The 21,301-nt window shown below is 34.8% G+C and overlaps 1 protein-coding gene across 9 annotated transcripts in view; it reads left to right on the forward strand.

Annotated features, from left to right (window-relative positions):
- Positions 1-21,301, forward strand: part of PALS2 (protein associated with LIN7 2, MAGUK p55 family member) — a 112,950-nt gene that overhangs the window by 41,826 nt on the left and 49,823 nt on the right. For 6 of the 9 annotated variants that reach the window (XM_025993121.2, XM_025993125.2, XM_072764568.1 and 3 more), the window contains exons 2-3: positions 5,958-6,076; positions 19,987-20,139. In XM_025993121.2, coding sequence (XP_025848906.1) covers positions 5,960-6,076; positions 19,987-20,139 — 270 coding nt within the window. In that variant the 5' untranslated portion in view covers positions 5,958-5,959. Of the gene's footprint in view, positions 1-5,954; positions 6,077-19,986; positions 20,140-21,301 lie in introns of all 9 variants that reach the window. The other 3 variants (XM_025993123.2, XM_072764565.1, XM_025993124.2) reach the window with 1 other exon arrangement.

Consider the following 21,301-nt stretch of genomic DNA (forward strand, 5'->3'; position numbering starts at 1 on the left):
TCTCACATAAGAATACCATTTATATATGTCATTGAACCTAGCTTCTAAATAAAGGGCCTATCCTATAATCATTATGGAGGAGGAGTAGAATTTGCAGGAAACTAACCTTCTGAGTTTTGGAATTTTCTTTTCTTGCTGGAAACCTCTGAGTAAGTGGGAACGTTTTGCTTCTCTGGCACTACAGAGAGCTTCCTATTTTATATATTAAGCTTTTACATACACTAGAGTTGATAGGTTTAGTTTATGTTATAAATGTTATAGGGTTAATTCTCATTACTCTTATAATTTTCTCATTTGTTTTTTCATATGCTTTTGGGATTACTTTATTAAAAAGGACAATTGCATTTTTTAAGTAGTTCATGTTATTAGGTAACTAATTTATAAAGTCAAACCAGTGGATTGATATACAGGGAACCATTCCTTCATACTGCCCCAGAGCATCCCAATACATGAAGGAGAGAGCAATTATGCCCTGTCAGAACACTGTTCATTTTGTTCATGACACAGTATGGAATGAAAGTGTCAGAGCAGATCCCTGCATCCCAGAGAAGTTGTGTTAGTATTTTTACATCCTAGTGTAACTGGAACATGTACACCTACTACCTCACCAATTTTCCCACCAGTTCCTGTCTGCCTTTCCTCCTAATCCACTCTGAGATGCCCCAACCTCAGATGGTTCCCATTCACCCAACTGAAAAGGAGAAGATATGGAAGAAACCAAGTCTCCTTATTCCAACTCTTCCCCTTTAGGATTAAATAGCATGGAACAGGGCAGGTAAAATATCAAAACCAAGAAGAAAAAGTAAGGAATTTTAAGGAAGCTTTGACAGGTATGTTAAGAATAACATCTGAATTCAGCTCCAGAAAAAAAATTGCTGTCAGGGAAAACACAGTCTTAGTGTATGTTCTGAAACTGCCCACAAGAAAGGACTAGGGAGTGATCCTTTAGGCATTGAACTCTAGAAGCTTCTGACTCAGTGAGGCTTAGGCTGGACCAGTCTGGATCTGCCCAGCAAGTATACTGTAATCTGTCTGGCTCAGCCCAGCAAGAGTCCTTCAGTTCAGCTCCATTGTAGAGTATTCCTATTTGTTACAGTGTCTTTAAAACTCTTCAAGGAGGTGCTTGAAATGTTTACTCTCCTAACTGGAGGGGAAGTAACTGATGGTTGTTGGGGAGACTTTAGGAAATTGGGTTAGGTCTCCAGCTGCTGACTACTTTTGTTACTGAGAGCTCCCACTTTATGCCTTGGCCATGGTGGCCAGCTTGGTCAGGGTCTCCTGATAGAACAAGTACTCTAGCCACAGACCTCTGTCCCATAGTGGGCCATCTCAGCCATAAAATATAGTGAAGGCTTTGAGTACTTCTTGAGAGAAGTATTAGTGATTCAAAGATCTAGCAAGTGGGGTGGAAGTTCTTTCCCATAAAACAGTGAGGATGCCATCCTTAGCTTGAAATGGGATCTGAGGCATGGACAATGGCCAAAGCTTTCATCCTGGACAGTTGTAACAATTCTGATTTCCCTGGCTTTCCAGATGTAGCAACCTTGTATCATCCATCGTATTCAGGGAGCTGGGTTCAAGCTGGATATCCTAAAGCTTGAACAGTATAATCTCCCCTCCTTTTTTTTTTTTTTAAATTTTTATTTATTCATGATAGAGAGAGAGAGAGAGACAGAGGCAGAGACAACAGGCAGAGGGAGAAGCAGGCTCCATGCACCGGGAGCCCGACGTGGGATTCGATCCCGGGTCTCCAGGATCGCTCCCTGAGCCAAAGGCAGGCGCTAAACCGCTGCGCCACCCGGGGATCCCTCCCCTCCTTGAAGTCTTTGGGGATATGAGGTCTCCTTCAAGATTTCCTTGTAAAGCACACGATTTGCTTTTTCCTAAAACTAAGCAGCAGAACAAATATCAGGTTCCTGTAGACATTCACCAGCACAACGTTGCCCCTGGACAACCAGTTACTGCCAAATGCTGTGACTTCCCAACCTGTGTAGAACTGTGTTGGTTTTCCTTGCTCCCTTGCCGCATCAGCCCAGGTTTCCTGGAGCCCCTGGCCATTTTCTTATGGGGAAAGAACAAGTCAGACCTGGCCTGAAAACATGTGGATGGGTCATTGCATTTTGATCAGAATCCCATTAAATGTACCAATTGGTTTGGGAATGCTTGGCAACCTAATAATATTGATCCCTTTTCCAGAACATGGGATATTTGGCAGATTTATCAGTGTTTAATTAAATTTCATATAATCGGGGCACCTGGGTGACTCAGTCAGTGGTTGAATGTTTGCCTTTGGCTCAGATCAAAGTGCTCCTGGGGTCCTGGGATCCAGTCCCACATCAGGCTCACCTCAGGGAAGCCTGCTTCTCCCTCTGCCTATGTCTCTGCCTCGCTCTGTCTCTCATGAATAAATAAAACCTTTTTAAAAATTCATATAATCAAGAATCAGTAGCAACCTATGAAGATCTTTAAAATAACCAAGGGTATATTTTACCACCTCCACCACTTTTCCTCTGACTTAATTAAGCACCGATATAAAAATTTAAGTACCTCAAGAACCAATACAGAAGGTACATCTTAGAAAGATTTTCAGTATAACAATTTGGTGATATTAAGATATTGTTGTTTGTTAGGTGTGCTAACAGTATTTTGGTTACATTATTTTAAAAGAGCCCTGATCTTTTAGACATATATACTGAGATGTCTTTTCTGTGATTTGCTTCAAAGTTATATAGGATAGAAAGTATATAGGGGTATGAAACAAGGTTTGCCATGAGTTGGTAGTTGTTAGAGCTGATAATTATTTAGTTCATTATATTATTTTGTCTCCTTTTACAAATGTTTGGAGTTTATCATAACAAAAATTAAAAATAAATATAGACTGTCAAAGAAAAAAGACATCATGAGAAGTAGAGCTAAATATAGCTATAAGATAAAACTACTTCTAAAGATTATTGATTCTCTTGTTCTCTACGCACTGAAAGGTACACATTGAGCCTCAAACAAAATTATGAAATAGACTATGTATTTTTTATTTCCTAGGTCTCTTTTCTTCATTTTAGCCCAGTGTAGATTTTCCTTCACCTTGTTCTAAGTGCACATTTTTCTCCTGTTTACATCTTTGAGAATTGTTGTTCACAGAGTGAATAGGAGACCTAGAGATGAGCCTGTTCAGATTAAAGTACAAAAGAACACTTTGGGAGGGATTTAAGGAGTAGAAGTCAGGGAATAGATCTGATAAAGTGTTGGAAAAATATTTGAGCACTTGGAAAAAATTACAGAAATGATATGTAGGATTCCCATATGTTGACTTTATTAAAAATTGCTAGTCTGGGGATAGGGAAAGATAAAAGCTTAACCCTCTAGTACTCTAACAGAAAATAAAGTCTAAAATGGGTAAATGAAAAAGAAGCAATATTAGCATATTATCCAGAAATACAGATGTGATTAAATGAAACTATAATAAATTCAGAAAAAAAAGAAAAAAAAAGAAACAAAAAAAAGAGAGGAAAAAAAAAAGAAAAAAAATCAGAGTGGTGTAAGTTGGGAGGAAGGAGGACAGTATGGACCAGAGAACTGCAGTATTTCGTTATAGCCAGTAAGTACAATCTGATTTTTAAAAGTTTATATTTTGGGATCCCTGGGTGGCGCAGCGGTTTAGCGCCTGCCTTTGGCCCAGGGCGCGATCCTGGAGACCCGGGATCGAATCCCACATCAGGCTCCCGATGCATGGAGCCTGCTTCTCCCTCTGCCTGTGTCTCTGCCTCTGTGTGTGTGTGTGTGTGTGTGTGTGTGTGTGTGTGTGTGTGTGTGTGACTATCATAAATAAAAAATTATTTTTAAAAAGTTTATATTTTATTTTAGTAAAAAAAATTAAAACCTGCAATTTTATTTAACTTATTCCAAGAGGAATAAGAGGAGACAAAACTAATAAAATTAATCTGAATAATATTAAGACTATGATATTGAGTGAAGTAGGAGTCTCGCTTCACTCTCCTACATACGTGTATTCTGTTGTCACAGTACCATTTATTGAAAAGACTATATTTCCTCTGTTGAATTATCTTGCCACCCTTGTTGAGAGTCATTTGACCTTAAAGATACAGATTTATTTCTGGACTTTAAGTTGTGTTTTTTGTTTTTTTTAAGATTTATTTATTTGAGGGGGGTAGAGTAAGAGGAGAGAATCCTCAAGCAGACTCCCCGCTGAGTGTGAAGCCTGATCACATAACCATGAGATCATGACCTGAGCAGAAACCAGGAGTCAGATGCTTAACCAGCTGAGCCACCATGTACGCCTGGACTCTTACGTTTTATGTCTCTCTATGCTATCATCACACAGTGTTGATTACTGTAGCTATTTAGTCAGTTTTGAAATGAAGTGTGAGTCTTCTAACTTTGTTCCTTCTGAAGATTGTTTGCCTATTTTGATTCCACTGCATTTTTCATATGAATTTTAGAATCAACTTCTCAGGTTCTGAAAAAAGAAAAAGAAAAAAAAAAAACAGGGAAGAGCCAGTAGAGATTTTGATAGCGATTGCATTAAGTCTGTAGATCAATTCGGGGAGTGTTGCCATCTTAAATTAACAATATTAAGTCTTCCAATCCATGAATGTAGGATATCTTTCTATTTATTTTAGTCTTCAGTAATTCTTTCAGTGATGCTTTATAGTCTCAGTGTACAGGTCTCACACTTCCTTTGTTGCATTTATCCCAAATTTTTTTTTACTGTTTTTGATGCTGTTGTAAAAGGTGTGTTTTCATAATTTCATTCTCAGATTATCCATCGATAATATTTAGGAATGTTTTTGATTTTTGTATTTTCACCTTGTATCCTACAACCTTTCTGAACTCATTTATTCTAATAATTTTTTTTGGCATATTCCTTAGGATTTTCTATATACAAGGTTATGTTATCTGCAAAACAAGATAATTTTACTTACTCCTTTCCAGTGCCTTTTATTTCTTGCCTAACTGCCTTGTTAGGCAAGAATCTCCACTACAATGTTGAGTGTAAGTGGCAAGATTAGAGATATTGCTTTGTTCCTCATCTTATGGGAAGGTATCCAGTCTTTTACTATTAAATATGATATTACTTTACTTACAGATTCTTCATAGATACCTTTCCTCTAGTTCAGGAAATTTCCCTTCTAAGTTTGTTGAATGTTTTTATCATGAACAGGATTTGGATTTTGTCAAATGCTTTTTCTGTGCCCATTGAGATATCATGTAGTTTTATTTTATGTTCTGTTAATACAGTGTATTATACTGATTGATTTTCACTTGTTGAAGCATTCTTGCATTCCTGAGATAAGTTGTACTTGTTCCTTGTGTACAATCCTTTTTATATGTGGCTAGATTCAATTTGTCAGTATTTCATTAAAAGATTTTTGCGTCTGTGTTTATAAAGGATATTGACTAATTATCTGGTGATACTTTTTTTGTGGATTTAGTATCAGGATCTCATAAAATAATTGGGAAGTATTCCCTCCTCTTTTTTTTTTTTTTTTTTGGAAGAGTTTGTGAAGTACTGGTTTTAGTTCCTCTTTAAAGTTTGGTAGAATTTACCAGTGAAACCATCTGGTTCTGGGTTTGTGGGAAGTTTGTTGATTACTAATTCAATCTCTTTATTTTCTTATAGGTTTATTAAAATTTTGTATTTCTTCTTGAGTAATGTTTTAAACTAAAAATATATAAAGTGTAAAGTGGTAAGTATGTTAAGGTACTCTGATAAAGCCTAAGTTGTGTATAAAAACATGTCCTCCCAATTCAGGAGAATTCAGTGTGAAACTTAATACCATTTTTAACAATTCACGTTTTTAAAACATGACTTTTCAAAAGTGTTGTTAATGTCTTTATTTGAATTATTTTAAATCTATCAAATATTTTATAATTCTATTTCATAATGGCTTCGAATTTAAGGGTTTGGTTTCTTTTTTTTGTTGTTTTTATCTCAGCAGCAATGCAGCAAGTGTTGGATAACCTTACGGAGCTCCCTTCATCTACAGGAGCAGAAGAAATAGACCTAATTTTCCTCAAGGGGATTATGGAGAATCCTATTGTAAAATCACTTGCTAAGGTATAGTGGTTTATTCATAAGCTTACTAAATAATTTTTAAGATTGTCTTTACAGAGATTACTATTTCAGAACTTGATACGCTTTTGGCTTAGTTAGCAAATAATAACACTTATCACATAATGAAATCTTTATGCACACAAAAATTAAACCGCTTTTGCCTTCCCTGTGCTAACTTAAAATACAAGATAAAATAACTTTTAGTTTTAGCCTAACACATTTAAAATTTTAGGGGAAATTATAACCAAACAGTCATATTATAACAGGACTTTAAAAAAAGAACCTAGTACTGTCTCCATTTCAGCAAAAGCAAGATACTGATTTTCTGTTACGTTAGACTGTGTACCTGTTTTTCATTTCAGTTCTTGATTTCCTATATCTAGTACTTTTTGAAAACTTGTTTTCTTTTGGATAACCTTGATATTTTAAGTCTGTTTTTATAGTCTATTATATGAGTCTCCTTAACTCATCTGCAAATAGACTTTTACAGGTATTGTTGGTCCAGTTTATTTCACTTACACTGTTTCTTGTATTAATTTTTATGAACACCACTAAAGCTTGGTGTATTAACTATTTCACCACCCTGTTCTCCCATTCTTCAGCATTCCTTCAAATGATTCTTGCTTTCATTTTTATTTATTTTTTTTAATTTTTATTTATTTATGATAGTCACAGAGAGAGAGAGAGAGAGAGAGAGAGAGAGAGGCAGAGACATAGGCAGAGGGAGAAGCAGGCTCCATGCACCGGGAGCCTCATGTGGGATTCGATCCCGGGTCTCCAGGATCGCGCCCTGGGCCAAAGGCAAGCGCCAAACCACTGCGCCACCCAGGGATCCCTGATTCTTGCTTTCAGAAACCTGTGCCACGTGCCCTCTATGACCTCTCCTTCATGTCATCATCTTGTCTTTACATTTGCTTTTTGCACTCGCAGCATGTTGATTTCACCCTCTCTGGTAATTGTTTATTTTTTTAAAGATTTTATTTATTCATTTGAGAGCATGGGGGTGGTGCAGAGCAAAGAGAGGGAGAGCGCGTCTCCAACACACTCCCCATCATGCACAGAACCCGATGCAGGCTCCATCCCATGACCCCAAGATTATGACCAAGCCGAAATCAAGTCAGAGACTTAACCAACTGTGCCACTCAGGCAAGCCCAAGAATTGTTTTTTAACCACAATCTATTACTTTTTTTTTCTTTTAACTTTGAAACATCACACCTTTTACAAAATCTCCCATTTGTTAAAGTCAATGATACAAATTCTTCATCTTATTCACAAACTTAGTCATTTCTAAGATCACATGATATAAAAACTTTGGGTCCTAAGTGGCACTCTAATCTACTTGTATATCACCCAACTGGAGTTTTTATTTTAGTTACTTTTTAAAAAATATTTATTTTTTTGAGAGAGAGAGTGCATAAGCATGAGCCAGGGGAGAGGTGGGGAGAGGGAAAGAGAATCCTCAAGCAGAGTTCCCACTGAGCATGGAGCCTGACACAGACACAGGGCTCCATCCAGGAGCCCGAAATCATGACCTGAGCTGAATCCAAGAGTCAGCTGCTTAACTAACTGAACCACCCAGGTGCTCCAGCTTTAGTCATTTTTTTGAAAAAGATTGTATTTATTTATTCATGAGAGATGCAGAGGGAGAGGCAGAGAAATAGGCAGAAGGAAAAGCAGACTCCCTGCAGGAACCTGATGTGAGACTTGATCCCAGGGCCCCAGGATCACAACCTGAGCCAAAGGCAGATGCTCAACCACTGAGCCACCCAGGCATCCCTAGTTTTAGTCACTTTTGGTTTCAGTTTTGCCAAAGTTTATTAGATAGTCCTCTATCTTAATAGTAATAGGATATGGTTTACTTTCAAATTCAAGCTTCTTGTCATAAATAACAATTACTATACTGTATCAAGATAAATTACTTCAGGGTCTATTGAAATATGTAGAGGCTATTTAAGCCTGTATTAAACTAGTTTAGGGCTCAGCACAAAGTCTGCTTGGATTCTCTCTCCTTTTCCTTCTGTCCCTCCTGTTCATGCTCTTTTTCTTTCTCAAATATATAAATCTTTTTGAAAAATTAAGAACAGAATCAACTAATAGTATCCAGCATTCAAGCAGTTTCTCAATAAATAGAAACAATGACAGTTTAGTATTCCTACAATGAGAGAAAAGAAATCCCAGGAGGAAGGGAAGACTTCTACTTCCAAGAAAGAGATATTAAGTCACAGCTGGCCAACATTCCCTTTACAACAAATAAAAAATGGTTGTTACTGAGGAAACAGGATGTTGCTAGACAGGAACATGTGACTAGTAATCATGAGAAAAATAACAAACATGAGCATGGGATGGAGTGGGGGTGACAGAGCAGAGGGAGAGGGAGAGAGTCTCAAACAGACTCCTAGTTCCCCTGTCATGGGGCTCCATCCCTTGACCCTGAGATCATAACCTGAGCCAAAACCAAGAGTCAGACACTAGCCAACTTAGCCACCCAGGCATCCCTCCACATCATCTTTTTAAAAACATTTTTCTTTTGAAATAGAGTTGACACATAACATTACATTAGTTTCAGCTATACAACATAGTGATTTGACAAGTCTATACATTGTGCTGTGCTCACCACTAGTGCAGCTACCATCTGTGATCATATAACACTATTACAGTACTACTGACTGTCTTCTCACGCTGTACCTTTTGTCCAAGTGGCTTGTTCCGTAACTGGAATTCTGTATCTTGTACTCCCTTTCAACTGTTTTGCCCATCCTTCCACCTACTTCCCCTCTAGCAATCATCAATTTGTTCTCTGTATTTGTGGATCTGTTTCTGTTTTTTGTTTATTTATTTTGTTTTTTAGATTCCACATGGAAGTGAAATCATGGTATTTTTCTTTGTCTGACTTACTCCACTTAGCATAATACACTATAGGTGCATCCATGTTTTGCAAATGGCAAGATCTCATTCTTTTTTTATGGCTGAGTGATATTCTATTTTGTATTTTTATATATGTGTATATACACACACACACATATATATATATTTACATACACAACACACACACACACACACACACACCCCACACACATCTTCTTTATTGATTCATCTATCGATGACATTTGGGCTGCTTCCAAATCTTGGCTATTGTAAATAATGCTGGAATAAACATAGAGGTGCATATATCTTTTTGAATTAGCATGTTTGTTTTCTTTACATATACCCAATAGTGGGATTACTAGATTATATGGTATTTCTGTTAATTTTCTGAGAGACCTCCATACAGTTTTCCATAATGGCTGCATCAGTTTGCATTCTCACTAGCACTGCACAAGGGTTCCTCTTTATCCACATCCTTGCTAACATTTATTTCTTGTCTTTTTTGCTTCTAGCCATTTTGATAAGTGTAAGATGATCTCATTCTGGTGTTAATTTGTATTTTCCTGATGATTAGTGAGGCAGAGCATCTTTTCATGTGTCTGTTGGCATCTGTATGTCTTCATTGGGAAAATGTCTATTTAGGTCTGCCCATTTTTATATCAGATGATTATTATTATTTATTTTGGTGTTGACTTGTTAGAGTTCTTTATATTTTTTCCATATTAATTCCTATAAGATGTATCATTTGCAAATATGATCTCCCACTCAGTATGTTTCCTTACTGTTTTCTCGGTTGTTTCCTTCACTGCAAAAGCTTTTTACTTTTATATAGTCCCAATATACCACATCACCGTTTTTCATTCATCTATTGATGGACCTTTGGGTTACTTCCAGAACTTGGCTTTTTTAAGTTGTGCTGCAAACAAAAAACCCTAAAATATAGTGAACAAACTGGTAGTTGCTGGAGAGAGTGAGTAGAGGATGTGTGAAATGAATAGGGAGATTAAGAGGTACAAACTTCCAATTGTAAAATATTTAATATATATATAGATAGTCTTGGAGATTAAAAGTTTAGCATAGGGAATATAGTCAGTGATACTGAAATAATGTATGGTGACAAGCAGTAACTACATTTACGGTGAGCACTGAATAATGTGTTGATTTGTCAAATCAATGTACACTGAAACTAATAAAACACTATGTTAATTATGCTTTAAGACACAATCAAATGGATATTCAAGGACTCAAAAATATAATATCTGAAATTTAAAAAGCTAATTTAATGGGGTTAATGGATTCAGTAACAGAGTTATTTGAAAAATCCCCAAGTATCTGGACATTAAACAACGTACTTCTAAATAGTCTCAGGGCAGAGAAGAAATCACAAAGAAACAGAAAAAAATATTTTGAATTGAATGAAAATGAAAATATATGTCAAAACAATGCTTATAGGAATAATAAAAATAAGATTATATGTTTAATATAAGACAAATAGACAAAGCCAGTATGACTTTAAATATATCAATGTATCAATAAAATCAGTAAACCTGCAGCTAGACCCAAATTACTAGTAACAAGAGTGAAAGAGAGGACATCACTACAAATCCAACAGACATTGCAAGAATAATAAACATTATGAACAACTTTAGGACAATATGACAACTTAGATGAAATTGACTAATTCCATAAAAGATACGAACAAGCCTATATAAGAATAGAAAACCCAAATAACTCTATATTTTTTAAACTGAATATTGCAGTTTAAAACCTTTCTACAAAAGAATCTCCAGCCTAAATGGCTTCACAATAATATTCTATCAAACATTTAAGGAAGAAATAATACCAATTTTACTTGATTTCTTCCAGAGAAAGGGGAAGAGAAGGAAACATTTACTATTTTATGAGGCTTAGTGTTACCCTGTTAGCAAAGCCAGCTGTAGACATTTCAAGAAAGGAAAACTGTAAAAATGGTATCCTTCATGAACATAGACTTCAAATTCTTGAGAAAATACTAGCAAATCAAATTCAGCAACATATAAAAAAAGATTATACTCATTGTCAAATGAGTTTTGACTAAAAAAAAATGCAATACTGCCTTAGCATTTGAAAACCAATAAATGTCACAATTTTGTTGATATGATAAAAATCATGTGATTATGCTAATAGTTGCAGGAAAAGCATTTTACAAAAATGAACATTCATTTTTGATAAAAACTAGGTAAACTTAGAAGAAACAGTCTCAACTTGACGGACATCTATTAAAAAAAACCACAGTTGACATCATAATTCATGATGAAGATAGAATGCTTTCTTTATGGGATCACTTCTGTTCAACCATCACTTATATTCACTTTTGTACTTGGGGTACTAGGCAGTACAAAATGACAAGGAAAAGTAGATACATAAAAGGCATACAGATTAAAGAAGAAAAAATAAACTTTCTTTATTCACAGATGACATTATTGTTTCTGTTGAAAATCCTAAGAATATACCAGAAGGAAGAAAAACAAACCTAGAACTAACAAGTGAGTTTAGCAAGGTCATAGGATACAAGATCAATCTACATAAATCAGTTGTATTTTTATATACTAAAGAAATAGGAGTAAATTTAACAATATGTGCTAGACCTATACACTGAAAACTAAAAAAGACATTGTTGAAATTAAAAGCATACATGCATACATACATCAGCATTTGGAAGGCTCAGTACTGTTAACATGTCAGTTCTCCCCACACTGATCTGTAGACTTCATAGAATCCAAGTCAAAATTTCAGGCTGATATATTGGTACTGAAATTTATGAAGGACCTAGACTAACCAAACCAGTTTTAAAAAAGAAGAAAATTTAATGTTCTCCACAGCCTGATTTCAAGGATTACTATTACCCTATGATAGAGAAAACACTGTAGTATTGGCATACACATCAGTGGCACAGAATAGAGCCCAGAAAGAAACCAACACATGTATGGTCAGCTGATTTTTATCAGTAGCACCATGGTAATTCAACGAAGAAATGATAGTCCTTTGAATAAATGTGCTGGAACAATTGAATATTTATATGCAAAAAAAAAATTAACATCATCTTTTTCCTCACATTATGAACAAAAAATACCTCAAAGTGGATTATAGATCTAAAAGTAAGAGCCAAATTTTAAAACTCTAAAGTTTCTAAAGAATACATAAGGAAAAACTTTGCAACTCTGAGTTAGAGAAAGAATTCTTAGATAAGACATAAAAAGCATGAAGCATAATAAAAATTTGATTAATTAGATTTTATCAAAATTAAAACTTTCTGCTTCAAAAGACACCATTACAAAAATGAAAAGGCAAACTACAGATTGGGGAAAAATATTTGCAAAACATAGCCAGGCATACCTCATTTTATTGTGCTTCTCTTTGTTGCATTTCACAGATACTATGGTTTTTGTTTTTGTTTTTTAATTGAAGGATTGTGGCAACTCTGCATTGAGCAAATCTGTATCATTTTTACAGCAGCATTTGCTCACTTCATGTATTTGTGTCACGTTTTGGTAATTCTCACAGTATTTCCACTTTTTCATGATGATATTTGAATTGCTGCAATCTCATAATAAACCTTTTAGTGAGTGAGGAGGTTTTTTCTTAGAGAATGTGCAAACCCATGAGCAGGTGGGGGAGGGACAGAAGGTGAAGGAAAGAATCTTAGACTGTGCGCTAAGCACGAGCCTGACACAGAGCTCAGCCTAAGGTGCTGAAATCAAGAGGCAGCCACTTAACCAGCTGGTCCACCCAGGTGCCCCTAAGTGAGGAGTTGTTTCTTATGGGTGAGGAAAGACAGTGATTTTTTGAGATGGAATCTATTTTTGATGAAGATGCTATGAAGATTGTTGAAATGATAGCAACAGATTTGGAATGTTACATAAACTTAGTTGATAATGCAGTGGCAGGGTTTGAGAAGATTGACTCTAAATTTTGACAGAAGTTCTACTGCAGGGGAAAAGCTGTCAAACAGAATCTTCTGCTACAGAGAAATTTTTTATAAAAGAAAGAGCCCATTAATGCAGCCGACTTCATTGTCTTATTTTAAGAAATTGCCACAGCCACCCAGACCTTTAACAACACCACTCTGATCAGTTAGCAGACATCAAAGTCAAGGTGCAACCCTCTTTCAGCAAAAAGATTATGACTTGTCAAAAGCTCTGATGGTGGTCAGCAGTTTTAGCAATAAGGTAATTTTTCATGTATATACAATGTTTTTCAGACAAAATGTTATTGCACACTTAATAGACTACCCTGTAGTGTAAACATAACTTTACATGTGCTGGAAAAGCAAGAAATTCATTTTCATGACTTTATTGCAATACTCTCTTTGTTACAATGTTCACTTTATTGTGGTGGTCTGGAACTGAACCTGCACTATCTTTGAGAAAGCCTGTATCCTAAAAAGGAAGCTGTTCATTCATTGCTGGTAATAATGCAAATAGCACAACTACTTTAGAAGACACTTTGGCATTTTCTTACAATATTAACATAGTATTAGCATACAATCCAGCAGTGGTACTCCTGATAGTTACCCAAAGGAACTGATGGTTTATGTCCACACAGAAATCTACAAGTGAGTGTTTATAGCCTATTCATAATTATTAAAATTTGGAAGCAAACCATGATGTTTTTTAATAGGAGCATAGATAGTGTTATGCATTCATACAATGGAATATTATTCAGCAATAGAAAGAAATGAACTGTCAAGCTTCAAAACAACATGGAGGAAATGTAAATACGTACTGCTAGATGAAAGAAACCATCTGGAGAAGGAATACACTATATGATTCCAATTACATTCTGGGAAAAACAAAAGTTATAAAGACAGTATAAAAGAATCAGTAGTTGCCAGGGTTTGGAGGAGTGCAAGGGAAGGATGAATAAGTGAAGCGTGGAGCATTTCTAGAGCCATGGGATTACTCTGTATGATACTGTAAAGGTGCATAGATTACCTTATGCATTTGTCAAAACCCATGGGACCGTACAAGATTAAGAGTGGATCCTAATGTAAACTATAGTGTTTAGTTATTAACAGTGTATCAAATGGACTTATTAATTATAACAAATATATCACACACGAATGCAGGATTTAAGTAAGAGAAACTGAAGCGAGGCAGATACATGAAAATTTTCTGTACTTTCTGCTCAATTTTTCTATAAACTTAGAACTTTATTAAGTCCATAGTTTACACCAGTGTTCATACCTTGTGTTGTATATGTGTGTCTATGGGTTGTAACAAATGTATAATGACATGTAATGGGTTTGCCCAGTTTGGGTATTAAGAGTAATGTTGTCCCTATAGAGTGATTTAAGAAATGCTTCCTCTTCTTCCTGGAAGAGATTGTAGTGAATTGGTATAATTTCTTCCTTAAATGTTTGGTAGAATTTACCAGTAAGCCTATGTGAGCCTCATGCTTTCTGTCTGGAAAGATTATTACTGATTTAATGTCCTTAATGGATATAGGACTATTCAGTTTATCTATATCTCTTTTGTGAGTTTTGGTGGATCATATGTTTTAAGGAATTGTCCATTTCATATAGGTTATCAAATCTGTGGGCATAGAATTTTTCATAGTATTCTTTTATTTTTCTTTAACGTCTATAGCATCAGTTGTGATGCCTCTCCCCTTTCATTTCTGTTATTAGTAAGTCTCTTTTTTCTTAATCTAGCAAGAGGTTTTCATCTTTTCAAAGAACCAGCTTTTGGTTTCATTTTATTGATTTCCTGTTTTCACTTTCGTTGGTTTCTGCTTTAAATTGATTATTTGTTCCACTTACTCTGGATTTGATTTGCTCTTTTTTTTTCTTAACTTTATAAGATGTGAGTTTAGATTGTTGATTTTAGGTCTTTTTTAATTGTGCATTCAGTGCTGTAAGTTTCTCTTTAAACACTGCTTTTCCTCCACCCCTCAAAAAAGTTATATTTTCATTTGGTTCACATATTTTTAAATTTTTCTTAAGACTTCTTGACCCATATATTTTTAGAAATGTGTTGCTCTGGGGATGCCAGGGCAGCTCAGTTGGTTAAGCGACTGCCTTTGGCTCAGGTCATGATCTCAGGGTCCTGTGCTCAAGCCCTGCATTGCGTTGCCTGCTTAGTGGACAGTTGGCTTCTCCTTTTCCACTCTACTCCTCTCTCTCTCATAAATAAATAAAATCCTAAAAAAAAAGAAAAAAAGAAAAAAAAGAAAAGAAATGTGCTACTTTGTCTCCAAGTGTTTTGGGGTTTTCTGGCTATTTTTCTATTGAGTTTTGATTTGATTCCACTGTGGTCTGAGAGCATACTTAATATGATTTTTAATCTTCTAAACTTTTTAAGTTGTGTTTTATGGCCCTCACTATGATCTGTCTTGTAAATGTTCCATGTGAGCTTCAGATGAATGTGTACTTTGCTCATTAGTGTGTTCCCACTGGGAAAAAAGTGTGTAAGAGTATCTGTCTTCTACCATAGTCTCATCAACATGGATGTTATCAGAATTTTTATCCTTGCCAATCTGATAAAAAGAGAAGAATATTGTACTATAATTTTAGTTTGTACTTCTTTTATCATGAATGTGGTTGTGTATCTTTTCATATGTTTAAGAGGTATTTGATTTCCTTTTTGTATCTATTTCTTGTTTGCATTATTTGCCTATTTCTCTTAATGTGTTGATCTTTTTCTTACTGGTTTGTAGAAGTCCTTTATGTAGGGGCACTTGGGTGGCTCAGTTGGCTAAGCATCTGACTTCAGGTCAGATCATGATCTCCGGATCCTGGGGTGGAGCCCTGCATCAGACTCCCTGCTCACCTGGGATTGTGCTTGTCCCTCTGCTCTCCTCCTGCTAGTGCTCTCTTTCTCCCTACATTTCTCTCTCTCATAAGTAAAAGAAGTCCTTTATGTATAAAGAAATTAGCCTTTTATCTGTAATATGATTTGTATTTTAACCCTAGTTTGTCATTTATATTTTGACTTTGCTGATTTTTGATAAGAAATTTTAAATTTTGTGTCATTAATTTTATTGGGCCTTTTAAAGTTTATAGCTTTCAGATTTTGCAACATTAGAAAGGTCTTTTCTACTCAGAAATCATAAAAAGTATTCCTTTATTTTTTCTAAATACTGTTACAGATAAGCTTAAAGGAAAAAAGATCTTTTTCTTTTTTTAAAGATTTTATTTATTCATGAGAGACACACAGAGAGAGGGAGAAGACATGAGAGACATAGACAGAGGGAGAAGCAGGCTCCTCAACAGGAGCCCGATGCAGAACTTGATCCCCAGACCCAGGATCACACCCTGAGCAGAAGGCAGATGCTCAACCACTAAGCCACCCAGGAGCCCCAGGTCTTTCTCTTTTTAAAAAGTGTAACAGATTCCCATTTCTAGTTTTTGGCATCTCTGTGGTTCTTTGATTTCTACAGATATTTTTAAGAGTGGCTCAGCAATGTTATTTAGAAGTTCCCTGAGTACTTTGATATATAATTAATCTAAGAATTTGAACTTCTTTTGTTAACTAGATTTCTGACAAGTTCTTTACTCATTAGAGAATTCAATTTTAATTTATACTTATTTCATCCATTTTTTTGTTCAGAACAAATCTCATTCTTTTTGAAATGTATGGAGAAGCAAAATAAAAATTGACTTTTCTCTCTCATTTCTACTTTCTGCTCAAAATCTTATTTATTTTTTGACTCTGTGGGCTTTTCTTGATCTTTCTCATCCTCGAGTTTCTATAATAGAAGAGAATGACTCTAACCTCAGAAAACATTTGTCACTTAATTAGCTTTTTCAAGAAATATTTAATGAGCAACTACCATATACTTAGCCATGTTCAAACATAGAAACAAAATTTATGATATTTTGGTCCTTGCTTTTAAGGGAAAAAGGCAAGGTTAGTACACATAGTGATAAAATAGATAGTATTTGTCACTTTATAGCCCACAATTTCTGTTATTATTATTTTTTTTTTGTAAGCATGGTTGGACTATGCCTAGAAGAAATACCTAGAAGTCCTGAAGGAAGTTCTTCTTCTCTGCAGTTCATTTTTCTAAGGTGCAGTAGTAAACAGGATTCTCAGAACTGGACATACAAGAAGGCTAGGCTACATCATATTTGTATCAGCTCCCAGTGTCCCAAGTTGTGGCAGGTGGAATATATTTTTATTAAGTTATGCTAGCTTTCATTTTTGTTTTGTTTTTTTGAAGTTATACTAGCTTTCTAATAATGTCTTTTCTAAAGGGAAACAAGACCCATTTTATTCAAATAGCTTATAATTTATCTGTCCTAGTCAATTTTCCGTGTTTTCTTTTTTTTTTTCTTTTTTTTTTTTTTTTTTTGTCAAATCAGTTAAATTCAAGTTGATGCTTGCCTCTTCAAAGCTACTAAATAAATGCTGGCTTTAAAGTGAATAGAAGTCCTAACTTATTTCACAGGATCTTACACCTTAAAAATATGGACCTGCATTTGCTTTCTTGGAAAAATAAAGTTGATCTTGATAGAACCCAATTATATTTCAGAAACTGGCTTTCTGTGTTAATATAATTACAGTGACAGTTTCACTAAAAAACCTTTTTTCCTTTTTCTGAGAATTTCTTGTGTGGATTTTTTTTTTTTCTACTGTTGCACCAGTCTGTGCAGTCAATGTGAAGAAACCTTTGTGTATGTTTGTTTTTAGAACATAATTTTGCCTTGCTACTTCTTCTTTCATATATTTCCATGTGTCCTCACCCAGTTTGAGAGCAATAAGATAGATGAACATAGAAACTAAAGGAGCTATATTAGAGTTCTCATCAGTGATCATTTCTGTTTCTTTATTACTTGTCCCAGTGTCTTGAATTGAATGGGTATATTATGTGATCATAGGATGTTATAGAAAATATATTGACATAGTACCTGAAAATTGTAAACCAAACATTATGTTTTCTAGAGAAACAGGTAGTGTTTATAGCTCTTACTTGGAGCAAAGAGGTTGCAGGTTGAAGGGATGGGTGGTATTCTGACCACAGAAGTATAAAATAACTGTGGGGATAGATGTAGTAGAACAGAATTAATAACACATCTGGACTAGAGTAGCATGCTAAGAAACTGCAACTCAACTCGCAGTCAATGAGAACATATCTGACACAGTTAAATGAGTTAGAATAATGCATTATGTAGTAGATGGAATAATTAACCACAGTATGATGTTTCAGTGGCTGCATAGTGATGAAGTCAAATAAAAAGCTTTAGTAGGTAAGCATTCAAGCCTTGGTATTAGACTATCTGATTCTGCCACTTATCAGTATTATAGATTCAAGCAAATCACTTTTATTTTGCATTAGCATCTATGTCTATAAGGTAAGGATAACAACAACACACCTACCTTTGCTTAATACACACAAATACACACTCACACTATACTGAGAATATAGTTCCTGACACATACACACACACACAAAAACCCCTTAATAAATGCTAAGCTTCTTTACTTCCTTTCTTTCCTTAAACTTTCATATAGTACTATAAGAGTAAAGGAGTATTGCAAGGTTACCAATGCTAAATTAAATTCTTGTTAACAGCGAATATTTTTATTAAAGCAATAAACAATTCTAGTTTGTTTTATAAGTGTTAATAGCTAGTTATGTCCATTATTTTAGGTTTTCTTACCCATGGTGATATATGTTGAGTTTCCCATTCATCCTATCCTTAATAGGCTTATATTGAACTTTCAGAAAATTACAGATTTACCCATTTTATTCTTTGTGGTGTTTTCTAATCTTAGTTTTTTTCTTACCTAATTTTTTTTCTTATCTAAATGTAATAGAAACTCCTTCCTCTAAAATACATTTGGTCTTTTGACATTTTTCTTTGTTTAATAACAGTTAAAATTTCTTCTGTCATTTCATATGACTTTTTCATAAGACTTTTTCTCCTGAGGTGTTTTTTAAAAATGTTGCTTATGTATGTAGCCCCTTCTTCCAGTTAAATATTTATTTCATTCTTGTGAATCACCTCAAAAAAATACACTTAAATGAAAAATCTCATTTTTAAAATCAGACCCTATATTTGTCTTTGAAGGATCCATTCATAACGGCTGAAGTATTATAGGTACAGATAAAGTTTAATTGATACTGTTACCACTTGAAACTTGGATTTTTCCTGAGTACTTACTGAAATCGATCTTAAGATATTAAATACAAGATTTGTCATCTTACATGGTTTCATTTATACATTAAATCTTAACAGTTATGCTTTGCCTGCGTTCAAAATCAGACGCAACCATTTATCAGAAAAAACATCACTTAAAAAGAGGGAGACTACTTAGTGTTCAGTTTCAGTTTGAATTTAAAACTCTGTTTTACTCCCACTATTAAAGGCTAATTAGGGTTACTTGTTTCCTGTGACAGTGTGATTCATGGTCCATTTGCCATGGAAAAGATTGTGAGGGTTTTTTTTTTTTTTTTTAAGTGGCTTAAGATAAAGAGACATGATTTCCTAATGAAATCAAACAGTCTTTCAAGGTCCAGTTCAAGAACTGACTTCCCTGAATTGACTTACTTATTTTGCTGATATCAAAATTGAAAAATGGTAGCTTCAGGATACTGGTACCCCCAAAATGATTTTTATTATTTTTTAATGGCAGTCCATATAATGATTACATTCCTATTTTTTAATTTTTATTATGCATAATGACTTATTTTCATGAAGCATAAGCAGTATCCTCTAGAGTTTGAGCCTAGACTAGAAAGCCATTAGGAAATTCTATTGGGTAGGAAATGTGTTTTTTCAATTGTCTTCTGGCTTACTAGTTTTTTCATCATTTAGTTATTAAAGCAAGTTTTCCATGACTTTTAGAATAGGAATAAAAGCCAAGATTTATTATATTGCTTGATAACATTTACTATAAAATGTATGTTGCCTCTGACTAGGTATTAAATTTGGTTTAAATGAATCAAACCTTTAGGTAGTATCTTTTAGAATGTTCTTTATGAAAAAGAAATCAAGAAGAAAATCATGTTCTGGAGCAAAACAATATGTGTTATGACTTCAATTATCCTGTTATCTTTTCAGGCTCATGAGAGGCTAGAAGATTCAAAACTAGAAGCTGTCAGTGATAATAACTTAGAATTAGTCAATGAAATTCTTGAAGATATCACTCCTTTAATAAATGTGGATGAAAATGTGGCAGAACTGGTTGGCATACTCAAAGAGCCTCACTTCCAGGTAAATTTTGCTATTACTCTTATTCCCAAGTCCCCTGTATTCTTTTAGTAGATGGGTTCCAGCTTAAGGTCATTTATTTAAGATTATTTAGAGCCAAATTTTATAAATATGTAAATTCCAACAGATATTTTAATGACCTGAGGATATAAAAACAGAGCTAATATACACTACATAAATGTATAGCAGAAATACATTAGAATGGATTTTCCATTGTGTAATTAAAACCAGCCTTGATTCAGCAACAGACCACATACTAGAGACCTTTTTCTTATAGTGATAATGGATTTTCCTTCCTCACCACCACTGTTTCGCAGCCTTTCTTATTAGAGTTATTTCAGTATTGCTTCTGAGACTGAGATGCAATCAGTGACCTTGGAACAAAAGAGAACTGTGTAAGGATAGAACTAATCCATAACACATTCTCCATAGGCGCTAAAAAATACGTGCAATTTAAGCATTGGTCTGTAGCAGTGAAGAGTAAATCTGTTTAACAAAGAAGAGTCAGTTTCAGAAGAGAAAGTGGAGGGGAGGGAGGAGAGATTTCTTATAAATGTATAATTAAGTGTGATATTGGGACAGTATTAGAAAATAAACCAATGGAAGAGAAAAAAACCCAGAAATATATCCACATGTATACCACAACTTGATTTATGACAGAGATACTGCATTTTAAGGGAGAAGGAATAGACTGTTCCATAAGTAGTGCTGGGATAAAAGAATAAAGTGTCATCTGCTTTCCATTGCAAATCTTAGCATTGAAAATCAAATGGCAACACCCCCTTTGCTTTTTCTCAAGGGCTTTCTATGACTCTTCAGCAATGTGGCTGCAAAATACAAAAGTTTATAGTGAGTTGGTTGCTCTGTAAATCAGTATCTCAAAGTACAAAAAAATGGACACATTTCAGAGACATCTTATATGCTTGTGCCAGTTGATGAAGATCTTATAAGGAACAGAAAGCTATTTGGACTTTATTCTGAGGACAGTGAGAGTAGGAGGGGAGAACCATAAGAGGGGAGAGTAGGAGATATTAAGGAGAAGGAGGCAGAAAGATGGTTGAGGAATAAGGCAAGAAACTGATGGCAGTATCAAGAGTGGAAAATGTGGGAATTTTTAGGTTTTAAGCCATAAAATCAACAGGACTTGGTGATTGATTACATGTGA

This window comes from Vulpes vulpes, chromosome 7, assembly GCF_048418805.1.
Source record: "Vulpes vulpes isolate BD-2025 chromosome 7, VulVul3, whole genome shotgun sequence".
Lineage (NCBI taxonomy): Eukaryota > Metazoa > Chordata > Mammalia > Carnivora > Canidae > Vulpes > Vulpes vulpes.